This window comes from Ailuropoda melanoleuca, chromosome 4, assembly GCF_002007445.2.
Source record: "Ailuropoda melanoleuca isolate Jingjing chromosome 4, ASM200744v2, whole genome shotgun sequence".
Lineage (NCBI taxonomy): Eukaryota > Metazoa > Chordata > Mammalia > Carnivora > Ursidae > Ailuropoda > Ailuropoda melanoleuca.
The window spans coordinates 68126559-68148805 of NC_048221.1; the positions used below are offsets into that span (position 1 = coordinate 68126559).

Here is a 22247-nt window from a genome sequence, read left to right on the forward strand (position 1 = left end):
AGTTCTGCTTTCTCCTGCTTCTTCTTTCATGTGTGGGCCTTCCACAAAGGCCTTCAATCTTTAACCATTCTTACATTCTGTCTTAAATCAACTTTGAAGTATTTATATATAAAATGTGCCCATTTTAAGTGTAGAGCTCAGTGAGCTTTGATAAGCATATACATCCACATAACCACCACAGTCAAGATACAGAACATTTCCATTGCCCAAAGGGTCCCCTGTGTTCTTCTTCCCAGTCAGTCCTCACCAGCACTCCTAGACAAGCACTGACGGGTCTTCTGTCACTGTGGATTATTCTTCCTGAGTTTCATGTAAACAGGTCATAAATATATATTTGAATATGGTTTCTTCCACTCTGCACAATACTTTCGAGACTCATTCACGTACATATCAGTACCTCATTCCTTCTCATCGCTGAGTGGTACTCCATCGTGCGCGTGTAGCCTAGTGAATTCTCCTGCTGATGGGTATGTGGGTTGCTTCCAGCGTTGGCTATTATGAATCAAGCTGCAACCTGCATGCACCTACCAATCTTTGCATGCACAAAAGAATGCCCACTAATTTTTAAGAATGAGGTATCAGAAGGCTGAGTGTGAGGGTGAGCTAGATGGGCTCCACAACAGTGCCCGGCTGGCTAGCTGGCCTACTTTTGGCTGGGATCCAGAAAGCCGGCACCTGACTCTTTGTGGGTCATGGGAGTGGGTGGTTTACTGGCTCCAGAGTGAGAGCCCCCTGCCTGGAAGAGCAAGCTTGGCCGAATTAGGATAAAAGGAAGAAGGCTGGGGAGGGCAAAGTGGGGGGCTGTTATCCAGTAGACTTCTGGCCCTTCACCATGCTCTCCTCCGTGCTGATGGACCTCAGCCCAGAGCTTCTCTGCCTCCCAAGTTTCTTAGAATAACCACCAGTCCCTGCAGGCCTGAGAGAGTGTGGTGGGAACCTGAACCCCAAACTCTTCCTTACACAAACTTTCTGATAAGCCCCTGCTTTAGTCTCTGAGCTCCCCAGTATCTTTGGGACAAATCTACACCCTCACAGACAAGCAGGTGTGACCACACTCCTCTCCATCTGCTCCCTCCTCCTCATGGGTTACATTCTGGGGCTTCCAAAAATGTCTCACTGCACAGAATATGTATTTCTGTTTCTTATTCTTCCTGGCGTCTGAATGATTTAAGACAAGGGGGTGGAAATAAGTTCACTCTTCTCTTGTGAAACTGGAAGTCCTTGGGTTAGTATTACAATTTGTGAAGGGCAAGAAAGCTCTAGGTTGGGAGTGGGCAGCTGTGGGAATCCCAGCAGGGTTACAGGCTGCTTCCCCCAACCCCCTGTTCCTAGTTCACAACACAGGACTCCCTCCCACTGCAGAACTAGCCAGCAAGTCAGGGTTGGGAAACCCTCTGAACTTGTTTAGGGGCATTCAGTCTGAAATGGGGATGTTTTCAATATTTAATATAAATGTGATAATAATGCCCTTACATTTTTAAGGATTTTGTCATTAGTCCAAGTTGTTTGTCTGATTTTGCTTTAAGCACCATGATCTTCTTTGTCCCTCAGATGGTAACACCCCTTATAGCACATGCGGAAACTTGTGCAGCAAGGGCAAGTGGTCGGCTCAAGGGCATGCAGTTAGTCTGTGCCATGGTCTGCACTAGAATCCCGGTCATCTGACTCCTGGGGAGGTGCTACTTTTATGTCATACCACCTCCTGGACACCACCGCCAGGCCACGGGTCAACGCTGACCACTGCCCAGGGAAGGGGAGATGAACACAGGATAGCGTCAGGCTCTGGAGGAGAACCATCTGTGGCTGACCCCACCAGGTGGTCCGACCTTCTGGGTAATGCCGTGCTTCCCTCATCCCACAGCCTGCACATTCTACTACTGTTTTTTAGGACAATTTTAGGGATTCAGGCCAGTATTTAGGACGTGCTGACACTGCCCAAGAGGGAAAGCAGTAAGTGTGATTGCCTCCACTCACAGAGTAGGGAACAAGGTCTAGACAGCTAAACTCAACTGCACGGGGCCTTATGGCTGGGGCTGACAATGCTGGCCCTGAGCCAGTTTTCCCACCCCTCTGACCCTCCCCTAGGAAGAGGGAGGCTGTCCTTGCAGCTCTTGGGTGCTTACCTCCCAGCCTCACCCCCACCACTGCCAGCCTGGAGGGAACGTACGCTGAGGAGACCCAAGGCCTGTGGGCTCCAGGTCCCCTTGCACACACAGGACATTCACACCCGTCTCGTGGCTTCATCTCAGAAACACTTCAGGAGCAGCAAGTTCTCGGACACAAATTCATGCCAGAGTCCGGTTTTTGTTTTTGAGCAACATACATTTTAAAACAAAAGAACAAAAAATTCAAAAAGATACCTACCTAAGCTGAATTCTAAAATGGGCTCATCTGGATCTTGTATATTTCCTGAATAAAGAAGAAATGACGGGGAAAAAAAATCACCCTTAATAAACTTTTCCTTGCATTTAGATTTTATTCAAAAGACCCAACATTCTACTTTTTACCCACCTCAGAAACAGTTATCTGAGATAATTTCTTCATTTTCTAAACATTTTGCTTCTGAGATTCCTAAGAAGTCTCAGGCTCCAAGACCAAACCCCCTCCCTTCCTCAGCTCTGCACACCCACAACAAGGAGGGCTTTGATCATGGCCTGGGCACCTGCCAGACAGGCATTTGCCAGACGGGCACTGTGGACATTCCCATATCATCTACTGGCAAATGAGCCCTGGGGGTGCCCACCCAAGCTGGAAAACTGCTGCCCATCAGACTGCACTGCAAGCATTTCCCAGAACAGGGCTGACCTCCCCTCCCCCTCCATTCCCTGATTCAACCAGAAGAACGTCATAGCAGGGTGCCCCCCAGCCTGGGGCAGTCACCGGGGGCTCGTTCTGGCTGTCCGCAGGGGACTCCAGGAGGCAGGCACGGCCCTCCCAGCACTGCTACAGCATGGGACCTGTGTGTGGTGACCTTGCCCCAGGAACCCGGAGCAGGCTCCATGAGGCTCACCTGCCAGAGAGAGGCCCAGCATGTCGGCTGCCACATCAATGGTGGAAGCCCGCTGCATCGCACGGGCCCTGGCGCCATGGCGAGGGCTGTGCTCTCTTGCCGTCATGATGTCATTGGTGACGATGTGCTTCCTGTTCCTGGGTCAGACCACGCCTGATTCCCCGGGAAGCGCAGTCACCAAGCCCTAGTCCCCTAAGGTGGCAGTAGTCCTGAGAAAGAGGCATAAACACTGGTAAGAAACACAGGGACAGTGACTGAGAGACCATGCTCTCGTGGAGAGCGGATGTGCCTAACATGGGCAAGTGAGGAGCCAGGGGTGCAGTCTGATGGTCTAGGCCCCTTCTAGTGACCTCTTCCTCTACGCTCTCCAACACTCACTCACTCACACACTCACACACACACCACCAACACATATGCCCATGGCATCACGTAAGGAAATCCTGTTCTTTTCAAAAAAGATACGCCACATTAAATGATGGTTTAGATATAACCATAAAAGATGGCTCTTGAAATTTTCTCCTGTGTTTTATTATGCTCTTCTGTTGACAAGTCTCATAGAATCTGTAAAATTAAATCAATTCACCTCTGTCAGAAGGATATGACACGCATGAAGGGGTCTGCCGCCCACTGGTTATGACGGTATGGTGGAACGCTGGAGAGACAAAGGCGCATGTCTCCAACCTGCTCTCTTTCTCCCCAGAGCTACAGAAACCTCCCATGTGCCTTGGGCTTGCTTCCCTACAAGTGCGTGTAATCTATGCCTGACTAAAGTGGATAGCGCTGTGTGCTATGGATACAGAAGTCTCTGGGCAAAGTGCCACCATAGGCTGAATCAGACAGATGGTCTGGCATGGCACAGAACACACATTGTGCTCGAAGAAGTGGGTTAAGCATCAAGAAGCGAGTTTCATGTTTTTCTAGCCCTCTATGCTATAAGTCCTGCTGTCTCTAGAAGGAACCAACCTTTAGAAGTGAAGATAACTAGATTGTACAAAATTCAAACACTCCTTTCAACGGTTTCCATGTATCCAGACACTCTTGTCTTCTCAAAGTGTGTCAACACCTGTGCCCCCGAAGGGCCTGTGTTCCCACTCTTGAGTTAATATTCACCCAGCAACTTACTGGACATGTTTGTTCTTGGACCAGTTGAGATACGTAGCATTTCTTCATAGAAGCACGTCCAAATCCATCATCTAAAAACAGAAAATTATAAACTTAACAAGCTGATCAAACACGAAGTTCTTGAGAATGCATATTATGATGCTTATGTTATAATTTTAATGCCTAAAGATATGGGGAAGTCAAGAGCTACCATAAGTTCTTTTGAGCTCCACACAACAATCTAACCTTTTGGCTCAAAAGCAAAGGTTTTGCTGGAGCCCCAAAGAATGAGAAACAGAAAGTGCACATTCCCATCCCCCGCTCCCAGGGGTGATCTGGGGCGCAGGGACCAGCCCTAAAGCACCCACTGTGTGGCTGGGATGTGGCTGAGGGAAACGGAGGCGCTAAGAATCTGACCCCGAGGGGTCCTCGCTCACAAACGTCAGGCTCTGGAAGAAGCTGCTGGGCCCCTCTGAGGCTCCGCTTTTTTTTTTTTTTTTAAAGATTTTATTTATTTATTTGACGATAGACACAGCCAGCGAGAGAGGGAACACAAGCAGGGGGAGTGGGAGAGGAAGAAGCAGGCTCATAGCGGAGGAGCCTGATGTGGGGCTCAATCCCATAACGCCGGGATCACGCCCTGAGCTGGAGGCAGACGCTCAACCGCTGTGCCACCCAGGCGCCCCTGAGGCTCCGCTTTCTAACATGAGGCTAGTTGTACCCATCTCACAGGGCTGCAGTGAGAACCAAATGTGCAAAAATGGAAGAGGGCTCTGCCCTGCTGGGGCTGCCTGGCCCTTGGGTGCCTTCCTACGGAGCAGAACGCCCAGGCTCTCACTCAGTCCCGGGGGACTGTCAGAGCAGACCTCAGGACCCAGAGTGTGAGCTATCTGAAACTGCTGGAGTCTGGGGTATAGACGACAGGCAGAGCGGTGTGCTTGGCCCTCAGGCAAACTCGAGTTTCTCTCGCAGGCTGAGCTCCTACTTCCACTGGAGCACCTAGGGACCTTTAGCCCAGACACCTCAAGAGAGAGGGCAGTGGCCCGGCTAGGGAGTCGCAAAGTCTCCAAGGGAAAGACTCACCAGTTTGCTGACATCAAAAGGCACACAAAGTCAAAATACGCAATGAAAATGGTAAAGACAGGGGAAGTACTTGCAGTACTAATATCTCTAATTTATAGTAATGCTTGTACAAATTAACCAAAAAAAACCTCCCTAAAAATGCAAGTGGCAAAGGGATAAATTCATAAAAGAGGAATACATGTGGCAAACATTTTGGAAAAGTGACCAAACTCATTCATCTAATTAAAAGAATGTCAAATATTCCTATATCCACCTAGAGTATTCTTTCAAAAGAGGTTTCTTCTCATGAGAATATGCTTTGTTGGCAGACCTAGGGGAAACTCGATAGGGTTCTCTTATACTGCTGATAACATTTTAAAGTGGAACATGCGTTTCAGAACTTATTTATCAAATTATTTATCACATTATTTATCAAAATTTATAAACAAAAACAAAATTCTTGCCAACAGGCCAAAGATGCTTATTGTAGCATTACTTATAATGACCAACACTGGAACCAATCTAAATGCCCGGCTAGAAGTAAGTGCACTCTGGAACATCTATTAGATGCACGATTATATGGCTGTTGAAATGATCATGATAAAGTTCATGAACACATGACAATTTCTTCAACCTCATCAGGGATCAGGAAACCACTAATTACAACCATGAGATACCGCTGCACACTCATCATACAGAACAGCTAAAAATGGGGGGAAAAGACAATACCAAGCCTTGGTGAGGATGTGGAATAAACGGAACCCCGAGACACTGCTAGGGGAGGGTAAAATGGTACAGCCACGCGGGGAAACTGGCAGTATCGACTCAAGCTGAACGTCCACGTCCACAGGCACTGAGTACACAGCTCAGAGTGGCACTGCTGACAGAAACGCATATTTACGTTCACAAAGGTATAAAGAACATTCAGAGCATAACGTTCATAACAGCCAAACACTGGCAACAATTCAAATGTCCATCAACTGTAAACGAAACAACACAGATGGCTTTTAGAAATGATGTCAAGGGAGAAAGCCAGTCACACGAGAGCATATCTAGGCAACTCTATTTCTATAAAGTTCACACACAGGCCAAATGTGTCCATGGTGTTAGAAGTCAGGACAGCGGTATCTTTGAGGGATGAGTAACGACTAGGGAGGCCACGCAGGGCATGAGGGGGATTGTGGGCTCTGGTAATGCCCTGTCTCCTGTTTGGCGTGCTGGTTTCAAGACTGAATTTACTGTGTAAAAATTTTTGAGCTGTACATGAATGATTTTTTATACTTCAATAAAAAACTTAATTATTTTACTGACAATAATAAAGACAACAGCATGAAAAAATGTTTCTGTCAGCTCTGCATTATGTTTTTAATGAAATATTCTACCTGTGTTCTGGTCACAGTCATTTAAAAAGATAGGACACAGATTGAGGCATCTGGGTGGCTTAGTCAGTTAAGTGCTTGACTCTTGACTTCGGCTCAGATCATGATCTCAGGGTCCTGAGATTAAGCCCTGCGTCAGGCTTCCTGCTCAGCAGGGAGTCTGCTTGAGATTCTCTCTCTCTCTCTCTCTCTTTCTCCCCCTCGGCTTCTCCCCCTTTCTCTCTCTCCCTCAAATAAATAAGTAAATCTTATAAAGAAAAAAAAAAAGATAGGACACAGAGGGAAAGAGCCAGCAGGAGACCACATGGAGAAGGTGGCCCTATTTGGGGGTGTGGCCACGGGGAACGGTCCCTTTCTTAGCTTCGGGTCATCCTCTTGCAGGACTGCAAGTTGCACCCCATGCTGGCCAGAGGCAGAGACGGCACCCTGGGCGTGAATCAGCTCGAGGAAGGAGCTCTTCTTTCTTGAACGTCCTCCCAGTGTGTCTCCAGCATTCTACTGCCCCACCTGGACCCCCTGCTCAGCCTGTAGTGAGGTTGTGGTCACTCCCCTGTACCTGGGCCACTGCAAACATGCCACCTGACAGAAGACAACCATACCCCGACCACCTGCCAGCCCAAAGGAGGCTCCCAAATGCCCTCCCCTCCTTCACCCCCTATCTCCTCCCCCTGCAGGGCCCCTGCCCCTGGGAGGGCAGAGGGTATTACAGCCATGGTGGGACCCTGGGGATAGAAATGCTTACAGGGGAACATCTACAGACTAATTTTACATTTGATAGAGTTCACAGACCGGAGAAGCTTTTGGGTCAAGAGGACCTCAGAAGGCACTGCATGGTTATCTGGGGCACTTAATTAGAATCTGCAATTTAAATCATCAAGACCCAGAACATGGATCTGATCTGTACCACTGAACTCGATTTTCCTTATTAGTTTCATTAATTTAAAGTAATTCACCAAGGATTCTTATATTCCCAAGGTCCCTGGTTTTCCTCCTGGCCCCATTTGAAGACCAGAGCTCATTAGGAAGAAAAACTGCACTTACATCAAAGAGGACAGATAGAGTGTGGGAGTTGTTCAGGGGACTGGAATTTTTTTCTTGGGGCAAGAAGGAAAGAAGCAATAACCCATGAAATTAACTGCCTCTTCTCCTCACTCTGTGAGAGACGTGTGACCTTTTCTGACACAGATCATCAACTCGGTAGCAAACCCAGTCATGTCCCTTCCACCTGTTTGGGGGTGGGGGATGATGGTAGAGGAGCATAAGCAAGACAGGAGGGATGGGGTGGTTCACACGGGTCTAGGGGATCTGTGATGGGTGGCAGCTATCAGAAGCTTCTCAGGAAGCCAGTCTAGGAAAAGGTCTGCCTGCCCTCCTCCCCCACAGTACAAGGGCTCCCGGGCCTGGAAGGGGTTCTTGAGGCCCCTCTGGCTCAAAAACCTCTTAGGGCTGCTGAGCTGGAGCTGAGTGGGGAAGACTAGCCACAGAATTTTCCATTTTCATCTGTCTTAGACAATGGTGGTTCTTCAGAGGATAATCTTAAAATGGAGTTGCACGGATGGTGCCACACAAGTCCAGACAAGGTGACTTTCTCAAGGTCACATGGAGGTAAAGGATGAACTACCAGAATCAACCCAAAGCAAAAAGCCCAAATACAACTGGGGTGCTCTCCCTGCCCAGCCCACCCTACCACAGTCACCAGGGACAGGAAACGGGCTCCCAGCAAACCTTCCCCAGGCCTCTGCACTCCAAACGCAGGCAGCAACGGAGAGAAAGTCAAAGGCTTGAGTGCGTCAGAGCATGAATCAGCAGCCCCGAGGAAGAGGTTACTACAGGAGTCAGAAAGAGGAAGAGTTTTCTCTCAAAAACCCCCAACCCAGGATAGCCACAATCACTGATCGATGAGGCGTCACACTGCTCACTGGCAAATCACTACTAACGATAACCTGAGAGAGACGGCTGCCGCCTTCCATACGAAGCTCCTCCTGCAGACAGTGTCCAGCAGCCAATGGCTGTGCCTCAGTCTCCCTAACATGGCAGGCCAGTCTACACCTCGAGATAACGCACTTCCTGGTGAGACCATGGGATGAGCAGTGGAGCACCTTGTGACTTATGAATGCCAGACTTAAACTCCCTGCTTCTTCCATATCCTCTTGGGTGCCTCATTCAAGTCTACACATACACCAGGGGTCTAGCAAACACCTCCTGAGTCACAAACTGTCAGCTTCTCTGGCAGACTGGCCTTGCTGACCAGGGTCTGGCCATCTCCTTCGTCCCAGGTACGCTGACAGGTCACCCTCTCCAGCCCCCTTCCAGTTTGGTGCAGCTGTGTGCCAGAGAGCGCAGGGATACACACCAGCCGAGATAAAGGTGGGAAAGCTGCTCCCCCCCGGATTTCTGGCTGGATGCAGGGGACTGAGTGAATAATTCCAAGGCCCAAGGTGACTCCACGGAAAGAGAGTAGGTCCCTGAGACTGGGTAGAACAGAGCCCCTGTTCCCCATCCCTTCCCCGCAGATGACCTACACTGAGTTTAACTTGAGTAAGAAATAACCTCTGTTGTGTGAAGCCACTGAGATTCAGGAGGTGGTTGTTATAGCAGCTAACATTAATCACCTTGACTAAAGTCTGGCACATTCCAGGCACCCAATAAATGGTCGTGATGAAAATAAAACTCATAGCCAGGCAAGTGTTTTGTCCCTCTCTAATTCCACATCAGGCTCAGGGTCCCCTGATACCTCTCCAGCCCCTCCGCCACCCCAGTATCGCCCAGTTAGTCCCGGACCTCACCACCCCAGACACATGCTATGACGGAGGCTGGAGTTAATGTCGAGAAAGCAAGTTCTCTGAGATGGCTCCAGAGCTGCTAATCAAACCAGGACAGAAGAGACCCATCTCTCCCACTGGGCATCCAAGACCAGCCTCATTCCGACAGGAGCCAGCTGGGAATCAAGGCCACGCAGGGCTCCACCCAGACCTGGTCTACACCCAACAGGGCCCTTGGGACTCTTGGGGCTTCAGGGCCACCAATTCCTAGTATCCCAGCAAATAAGAGAACGGCAACAGCACGGGTGCAAACACCACAACACAGGCACAAATCTCAGGTGGGCACAGGGTGGATGGGGTACAGCTGCCCACGACAAAAACTGAATGGGCCAGAGCTATGGTGGCTATGGTAACAGGCACGGGCAAGGCCAGCACAGAGGAATAGGAGTAGTGTCTCCAGAACGGCCAGGGGCAAGGATGACCAGCAAGCTGGAGGCTCCCCTCTAGGCAAAGGCAGCACTGGTGTGGCAGGCTGAGTCAACCCAACACCAAAACAGTTCACATTCTGCTCCCAGGCATCTGACCAGGTCAGTCACCAGTAAAGGAAGATTCAGCAGATGGGCAAGGACCAGGAAGGTCTGGCTTCTGAACATTCCAGAACAGCAGCCAATGGCAGTAGAAAACTCCTCCGGCTTCTATTTGGAATGAATGAATGATGTGTGCATCTACATGACATCCCAGAAATTTAAGTGCAATGAGTCAAGTTTTGGTGCACAGGAAATGACAGAATGGTTGTGAACAGAGGAGCGCGCTCCTGGGGTGGGGAGACACACTGAAAGGCATTCTTCCCGAAATAACACAAACTTGAGCAGGCTGCTGAGAAAGGCTGAGGAAGAGGGTGCTGAACCGTGGAGAAGATGGCCAGCTGGCATAGAGCAGGTAGGGGTGACGGGTGGGATGAGCCACTGTCAGCACAGCAGAGGGACAGGAACTGGCAGGCAGGGGCAGGAGGAGTTAAGCCAAGCTGAAACAGCAGTAAGGGTTCCTTGATCTTAATTTGCCCATTTTGGGGATTTTCACCCGTTGGATGCTCCACCCCTCGGTGCCCCTCCCCACCCTAAAATTCATGAGGATAGTGGAAGCAAACAGATCTTTCATCTTTTTCTCTTTCAAACAAGGCAACTGCCTAGAAAAGATCTTAATCTTTTAAACAAAGTCAAATATGCCTCCTGACCATAAAAAGCAAGGAATGCTGCCTGCCTCCAAGGCTCAGGTATTAATTGGGCAGGAAAGGCCAGATGCCCCAGGAACGAAGACAAGGGTAGAGGACAGGGAGGCGATTGTCTCTTCCCTCCTGTGCTCTGGCCCCAAGCCCAGCAGGCCCCAGACACACTGGTCCACAGAGGACTCTCAACACCTGCCCTGTGCAACCGAGACCCTTGGATAATCTTGCAGAGGCCCAGAGCTGGGTGCGAGAGGCCGCACACTTGCTCAGTGAGTGTTGTTCCTCTCCGGGGACTGGACAAGAACTAGCGAGCTTCCCTCAGCCTCAGTTTCACAATCTGTAACACAGGAGTAACAACACCCACCTTGCCGGGATGCCCAGAGGAGCAAGCAAAGATGTAGAGAGACACGTAAAACGCCCACATGGAGCCTGGTGCAGGGACCCGCGTCACACATGCAAGCCTCTCTTCTGGGCTCTGCCTCCCCTCCCCCACGTCTAGTCCCGCGCTGCACTTTTACAGGCCACCGATGAGCCCCAAAGGACTTTCTTTCCCTCCAACGCTTTTACCCAACGTTCCAGCTGTCCAGAACTCTTCACCCAGGCCCACGGCACTTGGCTGGTGCTTCAGTTTATAGTCACCATGTTTTCTAAACCACTTAGGCCCAAAGGTTGCTGCTGGGAAGGGACAGGCGAATGGAGCACCGTTCCTGGAGGCAGTGTGGCCGGTGTCAGACCAGGTCAGCCGCTGGGAGCCTCGTCACCTTCACAAAGCACCTTCTCTGGGCCTCAGGTTCCTCGTCTGTAAAATGAGGAGGTAGCTGATGGAAGGGTTCCAGGGCCCCCCCCCAACCCCCAGGGAAGAGGAGTGGCTGCTCTGTGCACCGGGGCTGGACACCCATTAGGCTCCTGTGCTGAGGGGCAGCACCCACCACAGTCCTCCTTCTGTGGAGACCTACTTCCTCCTTCCCCTTCTGAGCCCGGGACCCAACCCTCTCCTACTTCTCATTCCCTGGGCCAAGCACAGAGCCTTGGACCCAGGAGAGAGGTCCAGTGTGTGTAAGTCTCCAACTTGAAGAACACCACCTCCCCAGTGTGGCCGGCGGCCAAGGGCAGGACACCAATGCCTCAGAGTCAGGCCAGAGGAGACCGTGCCCCGCTGCTGTATCTTCTCACCTGCAGGTACAACCCACCCTACCCAGCACCTGCTCCCACCTTTTATCTCCAGCTTCCCACGGCCCCAAGCCCTGTTCTCAGCTGGTGACACAGAACAGGCAGCAGTGGTAATGAGTTTGTCCGAGATAATTAACTAGCCTGCCTCCTCCGTTTAACAAATATGGTAGCTGATACAACACAATGCCTTAACCCAGATTCAAAAGCACCTCTCCGACTCCAACAGGAGGAGGCAGGTACCCTGGATGGGTGCACGCATATTCCCCTCAACCATGGCAGCAGGGGCTAGTGTCCAGGAGCAGGAGAAGCCAGACTGTCCCAGCTCCCCTTCAGTCCCCCAGTCTTCCCATCTCAGTCAACGGCAGCACCATCCTTCCACTGCTCCTGCCGTGAAACAGAATCAGTGCAGGCCTGAACTACTCTGCCTCTCACACCCCACACCCACTACCTTCCCCACAGATCCAGACTGCAGCCCTCCTCAGCACCCCTGCCCCATGGCCCGGTTTCTAACAGTCCCCCTGCAGCCCCCACTCTGTCCCTACATGGCACTGCCGAGGCCATGAACCCTTCCACCAGTGTCTTCATCTGGCTCCCCTTGGCTTCCTTGCTGTTTAGACCTCCTGGGCTAGCCACCCTCTTAGACGCCCCTCTTCCTTGGAAGCCATCAGAGGGCAGGTCCCTCACCTCCTGTATGTCCTTCCTAAAAACCAGCCTCTCCAGGAGGTCTCTGGGACAGACCGGTTTAAAACAGACTTGTGGCTCATGTATAAGCCATGACCTTTGGGGGATTTTCTGAAGGAACTAGCTGACAGTAAGTCACCCTGAAAACGTGCTTAGAAGTGTTGGTCCTGAGCAACATGGGTGCAAACCCTGGGTCTGAGGGCTCACATCCAGGATATGAGAGAGACAAGAGACGTGTTACCAATAAGCCAGTGGTACGTGGGGGGACATGCAGGCAGCAGCTGCAGAAAGGGAGGGGATCCTCTGGCGGCCTCTGCTGTTCTGAGCCCTCCCACACCACACACTTCTTAAGCCACTTTGGTTAAGCACCTATTTTTTGTCCTTCTACACCTCATGCTGTTTCTCCTCTATAAACGGACAATCTCTTCAACAACAGCGAGGGTCTCTCATGGACCAGGCCTTAGGGATACAAAGATGAACAAGGGGACTTGGTCAGGAAATACATGCCCAGAATTGCAACAAAAACCTGAATGGGAGACAATCTGAGGGCCACACTGGTGCTGGTGAAACATCTTCCCCAACCCTCCCTTGTGTGAAGGGCTGGCCTGCTGTTCCCCACCCCCGCTTCTTTACTGGCAGGGGTGCCCCAGGTGCTAGAACCAGGGATTCTAGAGGCTCTTTCTCGGTGAGAATCGACCCAGTGTTGACTCAGTCCTCTCCCACGCGCCAGGCTTCGACTGTCATTGGATTGTCACACAAGTTTCCCAGAGTAGCACAAGCAAAGATAATGGAAGCACTGCACTGAGCACTGCAGTCTATTGTAAGAGCCGCCTGTCTAGAACTGGAGACAATGCCCGCCAGTGTCAATGTATTCTTCTCTCTCCTAGAAATGTCCAGGACTTTGACAAGTCTCACGTCTTGCTCCATTGTCAACATGGCCACTCGAAGCCCTCACATAATTAACTGAAAGTTCGCCAGTATGTCGGCCAGGAAGGCCTCTCAGGAGTGCCAGAGAAATTTCCAAACAGGTGAAAAAAAGGACTGTATCCAGTATCTATCAACTCCCACTGTCAAAGAAGACATGCAGTTCCCAGAGGACCAATGGCCAAAGAGATGAGGACAACAGCTTCCCTGTCACCTGTGGGTCAGCGTCACTCTGACTGGAGGTCTGCAACGGACCTACCGGCCGATGAAGGAAGGTATCATCTCAGACCCAGATGCCCCCCCCTCGCCCAGGGCACTTACCCAAAGCTCGCTTCCAGGAGATGCAGCTAGAACAGAACTCTCTGGATCCTCTAGGGCTGGGTAGGGGCCCTGAGCCCCAACGGTCAGCTGGGTGTGGCCCATTCACCGCCTGAGATGGTTCTTTCTCTTCCCTTTTCTTTTTCCACCCAAACTCGAGGCTGTAAGGTCTGGCCTGGCGCCTGCTTCTACCTCTCCGCCCACTAGAGCTGGCCACCTGGAAGCTGGGCCCTGACTTTCTTCAGCCACCAGGGCAGATGCCACCCCACACTCTGCTTCTCTCCTCCCTCCCTTTTGGGAGGGGTCTGTCCTTTTAGCCAAGGGAGTGCTGGGGGGCGTGGCCACAGCTGCTCAAGGTTTCTCGGTATCACAGCGCAAAAAGGGTGTGCCCTCCTGGGGCGGTGGCTTACACCCCAGCTGGAGCACTCCCTCTGCCTCGCCCTGACAGTACGTCCATTCAGCCCATCCCCCCAGCCCCTGGGGATTCGGTGAAGACGCCATCATGGCGAGAGCAGGTTCTGGTAGTGGCCAAAACACCATACTTGACAGCCCGGACACCTGGGCTGCAGACCGAAGAACCCAATTCAGATGAGTTTCAGCAGAAAGGCACATTTGTCATAAAGCTTTGGGGCTGACTTATAAAACTTGAACAGGAATGTAGCTGAGCTGGCCCAAGGACTCCAATGTCAGCAGCAGAGACAATTCTTCTGGGCTCTCCTCTGTTGACTCCTGTCATTCTCCGCTTCTCAGAAAATGAACCTGTGCTCTTGGTGATGTCAAGGCAGCCAACAGCCCCCAACTTTACTCTCCAGGTCTGGCTGCTGAAGAGCTGAATACACGGACTCTCTCCCGATCTCCAGTGCAGCTCATTCTGGGGAAGGCAATCCAAGGCTGTAGCTTGGGCCAGGTGCCCCCAGGCCAGAGGGCTGGGGTCACACTGTAGCATGAGTGCTCCCATGAGACCCATGAGTTCGGTGGGAGAACCCCCACAAAGTAGGGGAGGGGGGAGGCTGGAGAGAATCCTCACAACTCACCACAACTTTCTCGATTCAAATGCAGAGACCCTGTAGCAAGTTCCTCAAACTTAAAAAAGTCAAAGAACTCCCACTGTTAAGTAAATGTTTTTCATACTGTTTAAAATAGAGAACATAAACATAAAATTAGGTATTAACTCTTTCCTCTTGGAGCCCTTCAACTACTATAAAACTAAAAGATATCTTAAATTAACTACAAGACCTGTACATAAATGAACTCACGTTTCTATTAATGTAACGTGGCAGGTGGGGCCATGGCACAGAAACCATCACACAAACATAACCCTGAAGGAATCAGAAGGCCTCTCCTGCCACCCCTTCCACCCTACTCCTGCCTGGCCTGAGCCAGAAATGCCCACAAAGGCCACTAAGTTCCCCCAGCAGCCATGTGGTCAAAATAACAGTGGCCAGCAGCCACCATTCCCCAGAAATGAGCTGTCGAGCACGGCAGGGAGGCAAGATGGGGTGACACCTCCCTGGACTGGGAACAAGGAGTCTCAGGATCCCAGACGGCAGGACATGTTCTTTTGTTCTTTCGCATGACATCAAGAGAGTTACAGGAAAAAAGCGCAAGATGCAGTTCTACAGTTCCCTGTGGAAAATGCAAGACTGAGGCCGCTGGTCACCTTCCTCGAGTCTCCATGGTGGAGGGCTCCCACTATGGGGCCACGGAAGGTGGAAAACGAGATGGTGTCTGTGACACTTCCCTGTGTGAAGAGCACCGTCTGAGCCCCGTCTTTCTTCCCTCACTTCAGTCTGTTTGCAGCCTGCTGCTCCTCCGGGGACGTGATCAGTGTCTGCTGCCCACTGGAGTTTCTCATCATGTTTCCAGCTAGCAGTAGAAGGTCAAGAAAGGAGACGGAGAACTGCCCAGCCCGAGATGCCATCTGGCTGCTCACCTGCCTCACCTTGCCCAGAGATTCCTCAGGTAGAAAACGTCCGGGCAGATGTGTAAGCGTGAGCAGCAACTCCACTGGCAGGTGCCTCCCATGCCCCCTGGTTCCCGCAGTCCTCCTTACGCCTCCCTGCCAAGTTTGCTGCTGGACAGACCAATGCCAGGCCCACGGGGTGGGGCCGGGGGGGAAGGGGGGGGTAGAAGCCAGGCTTCTTCAAGGTCACAAGCTCCGGAGCAAAGTCAGGACTGGACAGGACCAGAGTCAACCCTTAGCTGTCCTGCACTCTTCCTGACAAGGCACAACAGCCTGCAGGGCACGTTAATGCAAACTATAAACCAGAGGCAGGTAAAGGCATAATCTTTTGCCTTGGCTAGTTCCTCATTTTTAAGCACTTTTACATATATTATTTTCATTCCGCAATGTTTATTAGAATATTACTTTCTTCCCTCACCCTTTATCGGGAACCCCCTGGAAGAAAACAGTCCAGATCCAAGACACAAGAACCAATCTTTCCCTTTCCGTCCCCACCCGCAGTCTTTCCAAGGCCCCTCTGGTCACAGTCTCTGACCCGACTTCCAGCCTTCATGTTGAGCAATATTAAGAAGATGTGGTCCATATATACAATGGAATATTACTCAGCCATCAGAAAGAACGATTACACAACATTTGCAGCAACATGGACGGGACTGGAGGAGATAATGCTAAGTGAAATAAGTCAAGCAGAGAAAGACAACTATCATATGGTTTCACTCATTTATGGAACATAAGAAATAACAGGAAGATTGGTAGGAGAAGGAACGGGGGGTAAACAGAAGGGGGAATGAACCATGAGAGACTATGGACTCTGGGAAACAAACTGAGGGCTTCAGAGGGGAGGGGGGTGGGGGACTGGGATAGGCCGGTGATGGGTATTAAGGAGGGCACATACTGCATGGTGCACTGGGTGTTATACACAAATAATGAAACATGGAACACTACATCAAAAACTAAGGATGTACTGTATGGTGACTAACATAATAAAAAATTATTATTAAAAAAATAAATAAAATAAAATCAACGCACTTGATTTCCCCTCCCCCCCAAAAAAACAAAAAACAAAACAAAATTAAAAAACCCACTATGGACTGGAGAGGAAATGGACCTTCCTAGAGAAGGCACAAGAGAGAACTTGAGGATGGGGGTTACTCCTTGTTTTGCATCATTCATGTTTGATTTCCTTTTCATAAGCTGAAATTAAGTACCTCGAAAAAATATTACCAATATTTTGTTAAAATATTTCAAAATAAATTTTAAAAGCCACAAAACTGGGGGGAGGGGCAAATTAAAATTAGAAAACATAAAACTTTATGAATGGGGTAAAAAGACAAAATCTGGCCAACAACACTAATACTAAAGTAAAAAAAATATACGTATGCAATGTCCTGTATTTCTGATGGTGGAGACAGGACTTGTGTAAATACTGTGGTATGTTTCAACAGAAAAGTAGAATGGGAACCCCTGAACCAGCAAGTCATGACTCAAGACCTAGTTTCTCTGGTGACATGTTAACCCGATTAGCAGGGGTTCCTCCGCTCGTTTTGTACAACTACTGTGGTTTTCTGTAATTTCTGTCTCTTTACTGTTCCCAACAGGTTTTCTTCTTTCACTGTAGAATATCCTGGTTTAGTAAGCGAAGAATACGTCAAGAGGCTTTGGGAAATAGTTAACGCGCTGTCCCCGGCTCACACTGCTGACACACACTCCACAATTCAAGAATAAAACATGCATCCTCCCTCTCCTTACAAAAACTCCCACGTCCTCTTTGAGGTTTGTCAACGGAAGCAGTGCAGGGAAAGTGAACCAGTTCACCACTCAGACAGTGGCTGGACACATAAAAATGGCAGGCCCCATGTGGGGAAACACAGGCCTTGACCAAGGTGAGTTCACTTGGGAGAGCCTACAGTCCCAAAGACCCGCTCGTACTTTTTTTTCCCTTAAAGATGTATTTATTTGAGAGAGACACAGAGAGGGAGGATCGGGCGGGGGGGCAGAGGGAGACACAATCTCAAGCAGACTCCCTGCTGAGAGCAAAGCCTGACATGGGGCTCGATCTCAGGACCCTGAGATCATGACCTGAGCCAAAATCAAGAGTCGGACACTCAACTGACTGAGCCACCCAGGCGCCCGTTTGCTGGTACTTTTTGTTAACCTACCAGCAAAATGCACTCTTGGAAGGGAAGGCTGGCACCCACACCAGCTCCCAGAGAGGTTAGTGAGATCCAGGCCTGATGCTGCCTGAGCCTTTTCAGAATGGGAAGCTCCGTGATTATGCCAGGTCAGTGAGCAACCATGAAACCAGGCTTTGGTTCTGTTTACTAGAACCAAATACCCCGGCAACTTTCAAAACTCCGTGCTAATGCTAGTGGAGCTTTGGGAAAACAAAGGAAGATTCAGTTCCTAGGGCTTATCTAATATGATAGCTACAGTTTATTTCAAATTCAGGCATCTACGCCCGCATCCCCATGCAGAGCTTCCAATCCAGCCACACCCACGGCGCCCCAGTGCCTCCCCCTGGCTCCTGCTGAACCCTTCACCACCCTCACTCCAGCACCTTTAGCAGGCTGGTACATGGGCCCAAAGAGGCACTTACTTACGGACTCACTCCAAAAACATTATTTCCTTCTAGACTGTTGACAGAGCAGGATTGACAATAATTTCAAAGTTCCAATGTGTTTCAGACGACTGGAGTTGAATGGATTCAGTTTATTGTTATAACCACTAGGAAAGCTTGTTTTCTAATTCAGAAGTGTCAAGGTTGGCTTCAAGAGAGAATAGAAAACTTTCTGAGTAGCCACAAATTCCATAAAGGGCTATAAATGTGAAGCAACAACCACAGATCAATGAAATGCCGGGAAGACAAAGTTATTTCTGGAACAAGGCAATAAGCCAGGAGACTGAGGATGACTTGCCCAAGGCCTCCAAGTGGGCAGCACCCAACCAGGCTGATTTTAGCTTCTGCACCAACAAACCAAAATTAGGGAGGAAGTCTCAGTCTTCTACATACCTTGGAAACAAAGTGGCACACACTTTTTATAGCTTCAGCTACACAGTCGTGTTATTTGGTTGGTTTGGGTTTCTTGGTGGTTGTGGGATTGTGTGTGTGTGTGTGTGTGTGTGCGCGCGTGTGTGTGTGTGTACCCTGAGGATGTGACATGGTAGGATTGAGACAGGGAAACCAGTTCTTTGGTGGACCAGCTGGAAGCTAGTCTGGCATCAAAGAGAGTCCTTTCTTTCACATATTTCTCCCATGCATCTGTGCAAGGATGAGAGCGCAGGGCCAAAGCTGGAGAAGTCAGGATCCCTCCCCAAGACTGCCTCCCAGTCAGCGGAGGTGGGGAGAGTTCCCTCACTAATCAGTTCTTCCCCTTCACAGGTAGCCCCTCAAAGTGGGGCCTGGAGCGTGCCTGACCAGGGTAAAGAGGGCCCTCACAGGAGGCCTTCTACACCCTCTCCCATGGCAGCCTGCTCACAGCTCTTATTGCAAAGCTGAGGGTGGCAGGAATGATGAAAACCCAAGAAAAGCACTTTTAAAAAGAGAGCCACAAGCAGTGACTCTGAGACCCAGGCATTTCTCAGGCAGTGCTCAAAGCGGGAAAGTGAGCTCAACTGGGCAGGAAGACACGCCTACTGACACCTGGTGTCCTTGTGCTCAGTAGCTCAATAGCACCTGCCACGGCACATCTTCCCAACCACCAGTGACGATCAGACCAACAGAGGAAGGACCGGGGGGCAGAGGACAGAGCAGCTCTGGGCAGGCTTCTGTGCTCAGCTGGCATGCCTGGCCTGCCAATGGCCCGCAACACGCTGACAGGAGAGTTCGTGGGAGCCTGCAACCTGGAACTGCAGTTGTTCATTCATTCATTCAAGAGGCGCCAAGCCAGACACTTAGAGGGGACACACAGGTGAGTCAGAAGTGACCCAACCGTGTAACAAAGGAGTAAGGCATTCAGACAAGACAAAATGAAATGCACGCCCTAGGCTGTGAGGGAGGCAAGTCTGGCCAAAGATGATCCAGACACAGTGTGGACATATCTGACTTTAAAAGGCACAGGCACGCTCAAGGACAATTAATTCAGGGAACAGGGAAGTCCAGCATTCTAATGGACAGAGAGAACAGACTGGAGAGCCAGGCAGGGTCAACTGCAGGGAGCCAGTAATGCTAGACCACAGAGCTGGGCTTCAGCTAGTAGGCATGAAGAACTTTCTAGAACTCTAATTGTTCAAATAAACTGGAGAAATCTCGGTACTTTCTTAAACTCTCCTGCTGGGCTTTTGAAAACAAACCTCTAGTTTACCTGGTAAGGCTGGGCCGAGGTGGCACCTGACATAGAATGGATGGGCAACATCTACAATTGACACTTGAGAAACAACTCTCCTGTCTTGGCAGGTCTCCAGGGGGTTCCACAGGTCACTCTGCCATCATAACAATTAAACCTAAAGCCAGGACAGGCCACTAGCTGGAAGGAAGCACTATTCAATTCTGTAAATAAAAGAAAACCCAATGGACATCAACAACCACAAAAGGAGCTAACACCACTTGGTAACTGAAGAGGCCAAGCAATTCAGGTCTATCGCAAAGACCTTACACCAGGGCCATATTTCGCCTTGAAGGGGGCTCACCCAGATGACCTCACTCTAAGCTGCACAGTCATGAGACGGCTGGTTCCAGAGAGATTCCCAAGCTGGTTGTGCTTTTCTTTAGAAAGAGGATGCTAACCAGATGGGCTATCTGCAAGAGCAAGGTCCTTTCGCCATTATTTTCTTTTTCTCCAAAATCCGCAGCTGAGTCCTGAAATGTGAAGGACACACTCAGAACAAAGGCCCCCATAAAATGGCTCCCTGTCATATATCATACGTAAAATTGCCATCACCAAGAGCAGTGATAACAAAAACTAATTAAAATCTCTACTTGTGCTTTCACATTTTTTTTTTTAACATTCTTGGCAGTCAGGTAATAGATCAGGGAAAAATGTGCCTTCAAAATTTACTTTCTAGAATTGCTCCCATCTAGCACTACAAGAGATTTGTAGAAAAACTAAAAACTGGAAGCTAGTACATAACACATACATCTTCCAAGCCACCTCAAACCCTCTTGCCAGCCAGCTTCGGGCCCTGCCTCCCTTGGTACAGGCCAGGGAGCTGACAGGAGAGCCAGGGTGGTTCGCCTCCACAGATGCAATGTTCTCGTCTGGAGAACTCAGCCAGGCCCAGACAGGCATCACCTAACACTCTCAGGATGCTCACCCAGCCCATCGCTAGGGGTCAATGAGGACTGGGCTCATAAAGGGGCCAGAGGCACACCCAACAGGCAGGTGCGAACACACTCACGTCTTTTCAGAATACCATGCAGCTATCGGATCTCTGGATCACAAACTGTGGGCACTCTGGTGTCCCCCCCTGCCAGATGCAGCCCCTCCTTCCTACCCCTTATCCCCCATTTACTATCTGACACTTCTAGAGTGCCCAAAATGGTCTGAATTGTGTTTATTCTGCTCTGTCATTTGCTCCTCACAACAAAGCCTGTCTCGGCCACAGGGAAGCATTACTCCCTGTCTCAGTGTGGACATTCTGAGTTTAACCAGCAAGCCTGGGGTGGACAGCAGGACTCTGGTTTCCACTGTGGTCATCTGGCGGAGTTAGCACAGATACTGTGGTATTTCCCAGTGGCAGGCACACGGGGGTCATGACTTCTGTGACCTTGTACTGGTGGTCACAGGTTTTTCTTTAAATAAGAAAGAAGTTTTCTTTAAATAATTTCTTTAAATTTATTACATGTGATATTTGAATATTTGAATACACACACACACACACACACACCAGATTTAATTATTCAGATATAAGGCTTGCATCCATCCCTCCCTCCAGGGGCAGACGTGCCCCCATCAGGACACTAGGCCTAGAGCAGACTGAATGGAACACAGCATCCCATCTCCATCCCCAGCCACCAACCAGCTACTTCACAGTGGGAAGGCTTGGCTCTAAGCCCGTGTCCTCTGTCATTAGGCTGAGGAGACAGTCCCACCGTAGAGGTTTGTTGCCAATCTTGACTGAGAAAGTGTATGTGTGAAGGCTTTGTAGACCAGAAGTTACTAAGTCAAACTGAAGTGACACAAAGCCTTGCGAAGGGTCAGATGAGATACAAAGGCAAAAAATGCTTTGAAAAGATAGCGGTCAGGATTTAAATCTTTAAATGGCACATTCTTTCTGGAGAACCAGACAGCCTGAGGTGGTGAGGAGCAAGAAGGCTTCCCCAAGAATTAGATCTGGGCCTGACAAGGGCATCTCCTTGTGGCTCCACTGGGCCTGCAGTAGACACAGTGACACTATGCTGGGTGCCAGGCCCAAGTCCCATTCAAGTCAAAGACTGAGGAGGGCAGACTGTCACCCTTCCCCTCCACCTGATCGCTGAAAGTCATTGATGTAGCTGAGAAACTTACTGCTTCTCTAGAAAGGACACTCTTCCCCTACTGTCCTTGGAAGATCCCAAGGGCACCATCAAAAGACTGCATGGAGATGGAGGTGTACGAGGACTCTCTGTACTTAGTGTTCAACTGTACTATGAATCTAAAACTGCTCTAAAAAACAAAGCTTATTGAAAGAAAGAAAGAAAGAAAGAAAGAAAGAAAGAAAGAAAGAAAGAAAGAAA

General features: G+C 49.9%; 1 protein-coding gene across 14 annotated transcripts in view; it reads right to left on the reverse strand.

Moving 5' to 3' along the window:
- Positions 1-22247, reverse strand: part of INPP4A (inositol polyphosphate-4-phosphatase type I A) — a 131678-nt gene that overhangs the window by 57146 nt on the left and 52285 nt on the right. For 12 of the 14 annotated variants that reach the window (XM_034659021.1, XM_034659024.1, XM_034659023.1 and 9 more), the window contains exons 2-4: positions 4133-4203; positions 3011-3219; positions 2365-2409 (exon numbers count right to left, since the gene is read on the reverse strand). In XM_034659021.1, the coding sequence (XP_034514912.1) occupies positions 2365-2409; positions 3011-3116 (151 nt within the window). In that variant the 5' untranslated portion in view covers positions 3117-3219; positions 4133-4203. Of the gene's footprint in view, positions 1-2364; positions 2410-3010; positions 3220-4132; positions 4204-13635; positions 13979-22247 lie in introns of those variants that run through there. The other 2 variants (XM_034659015.1, XM_034659025.1) reach the window with 2 other exon arrangements.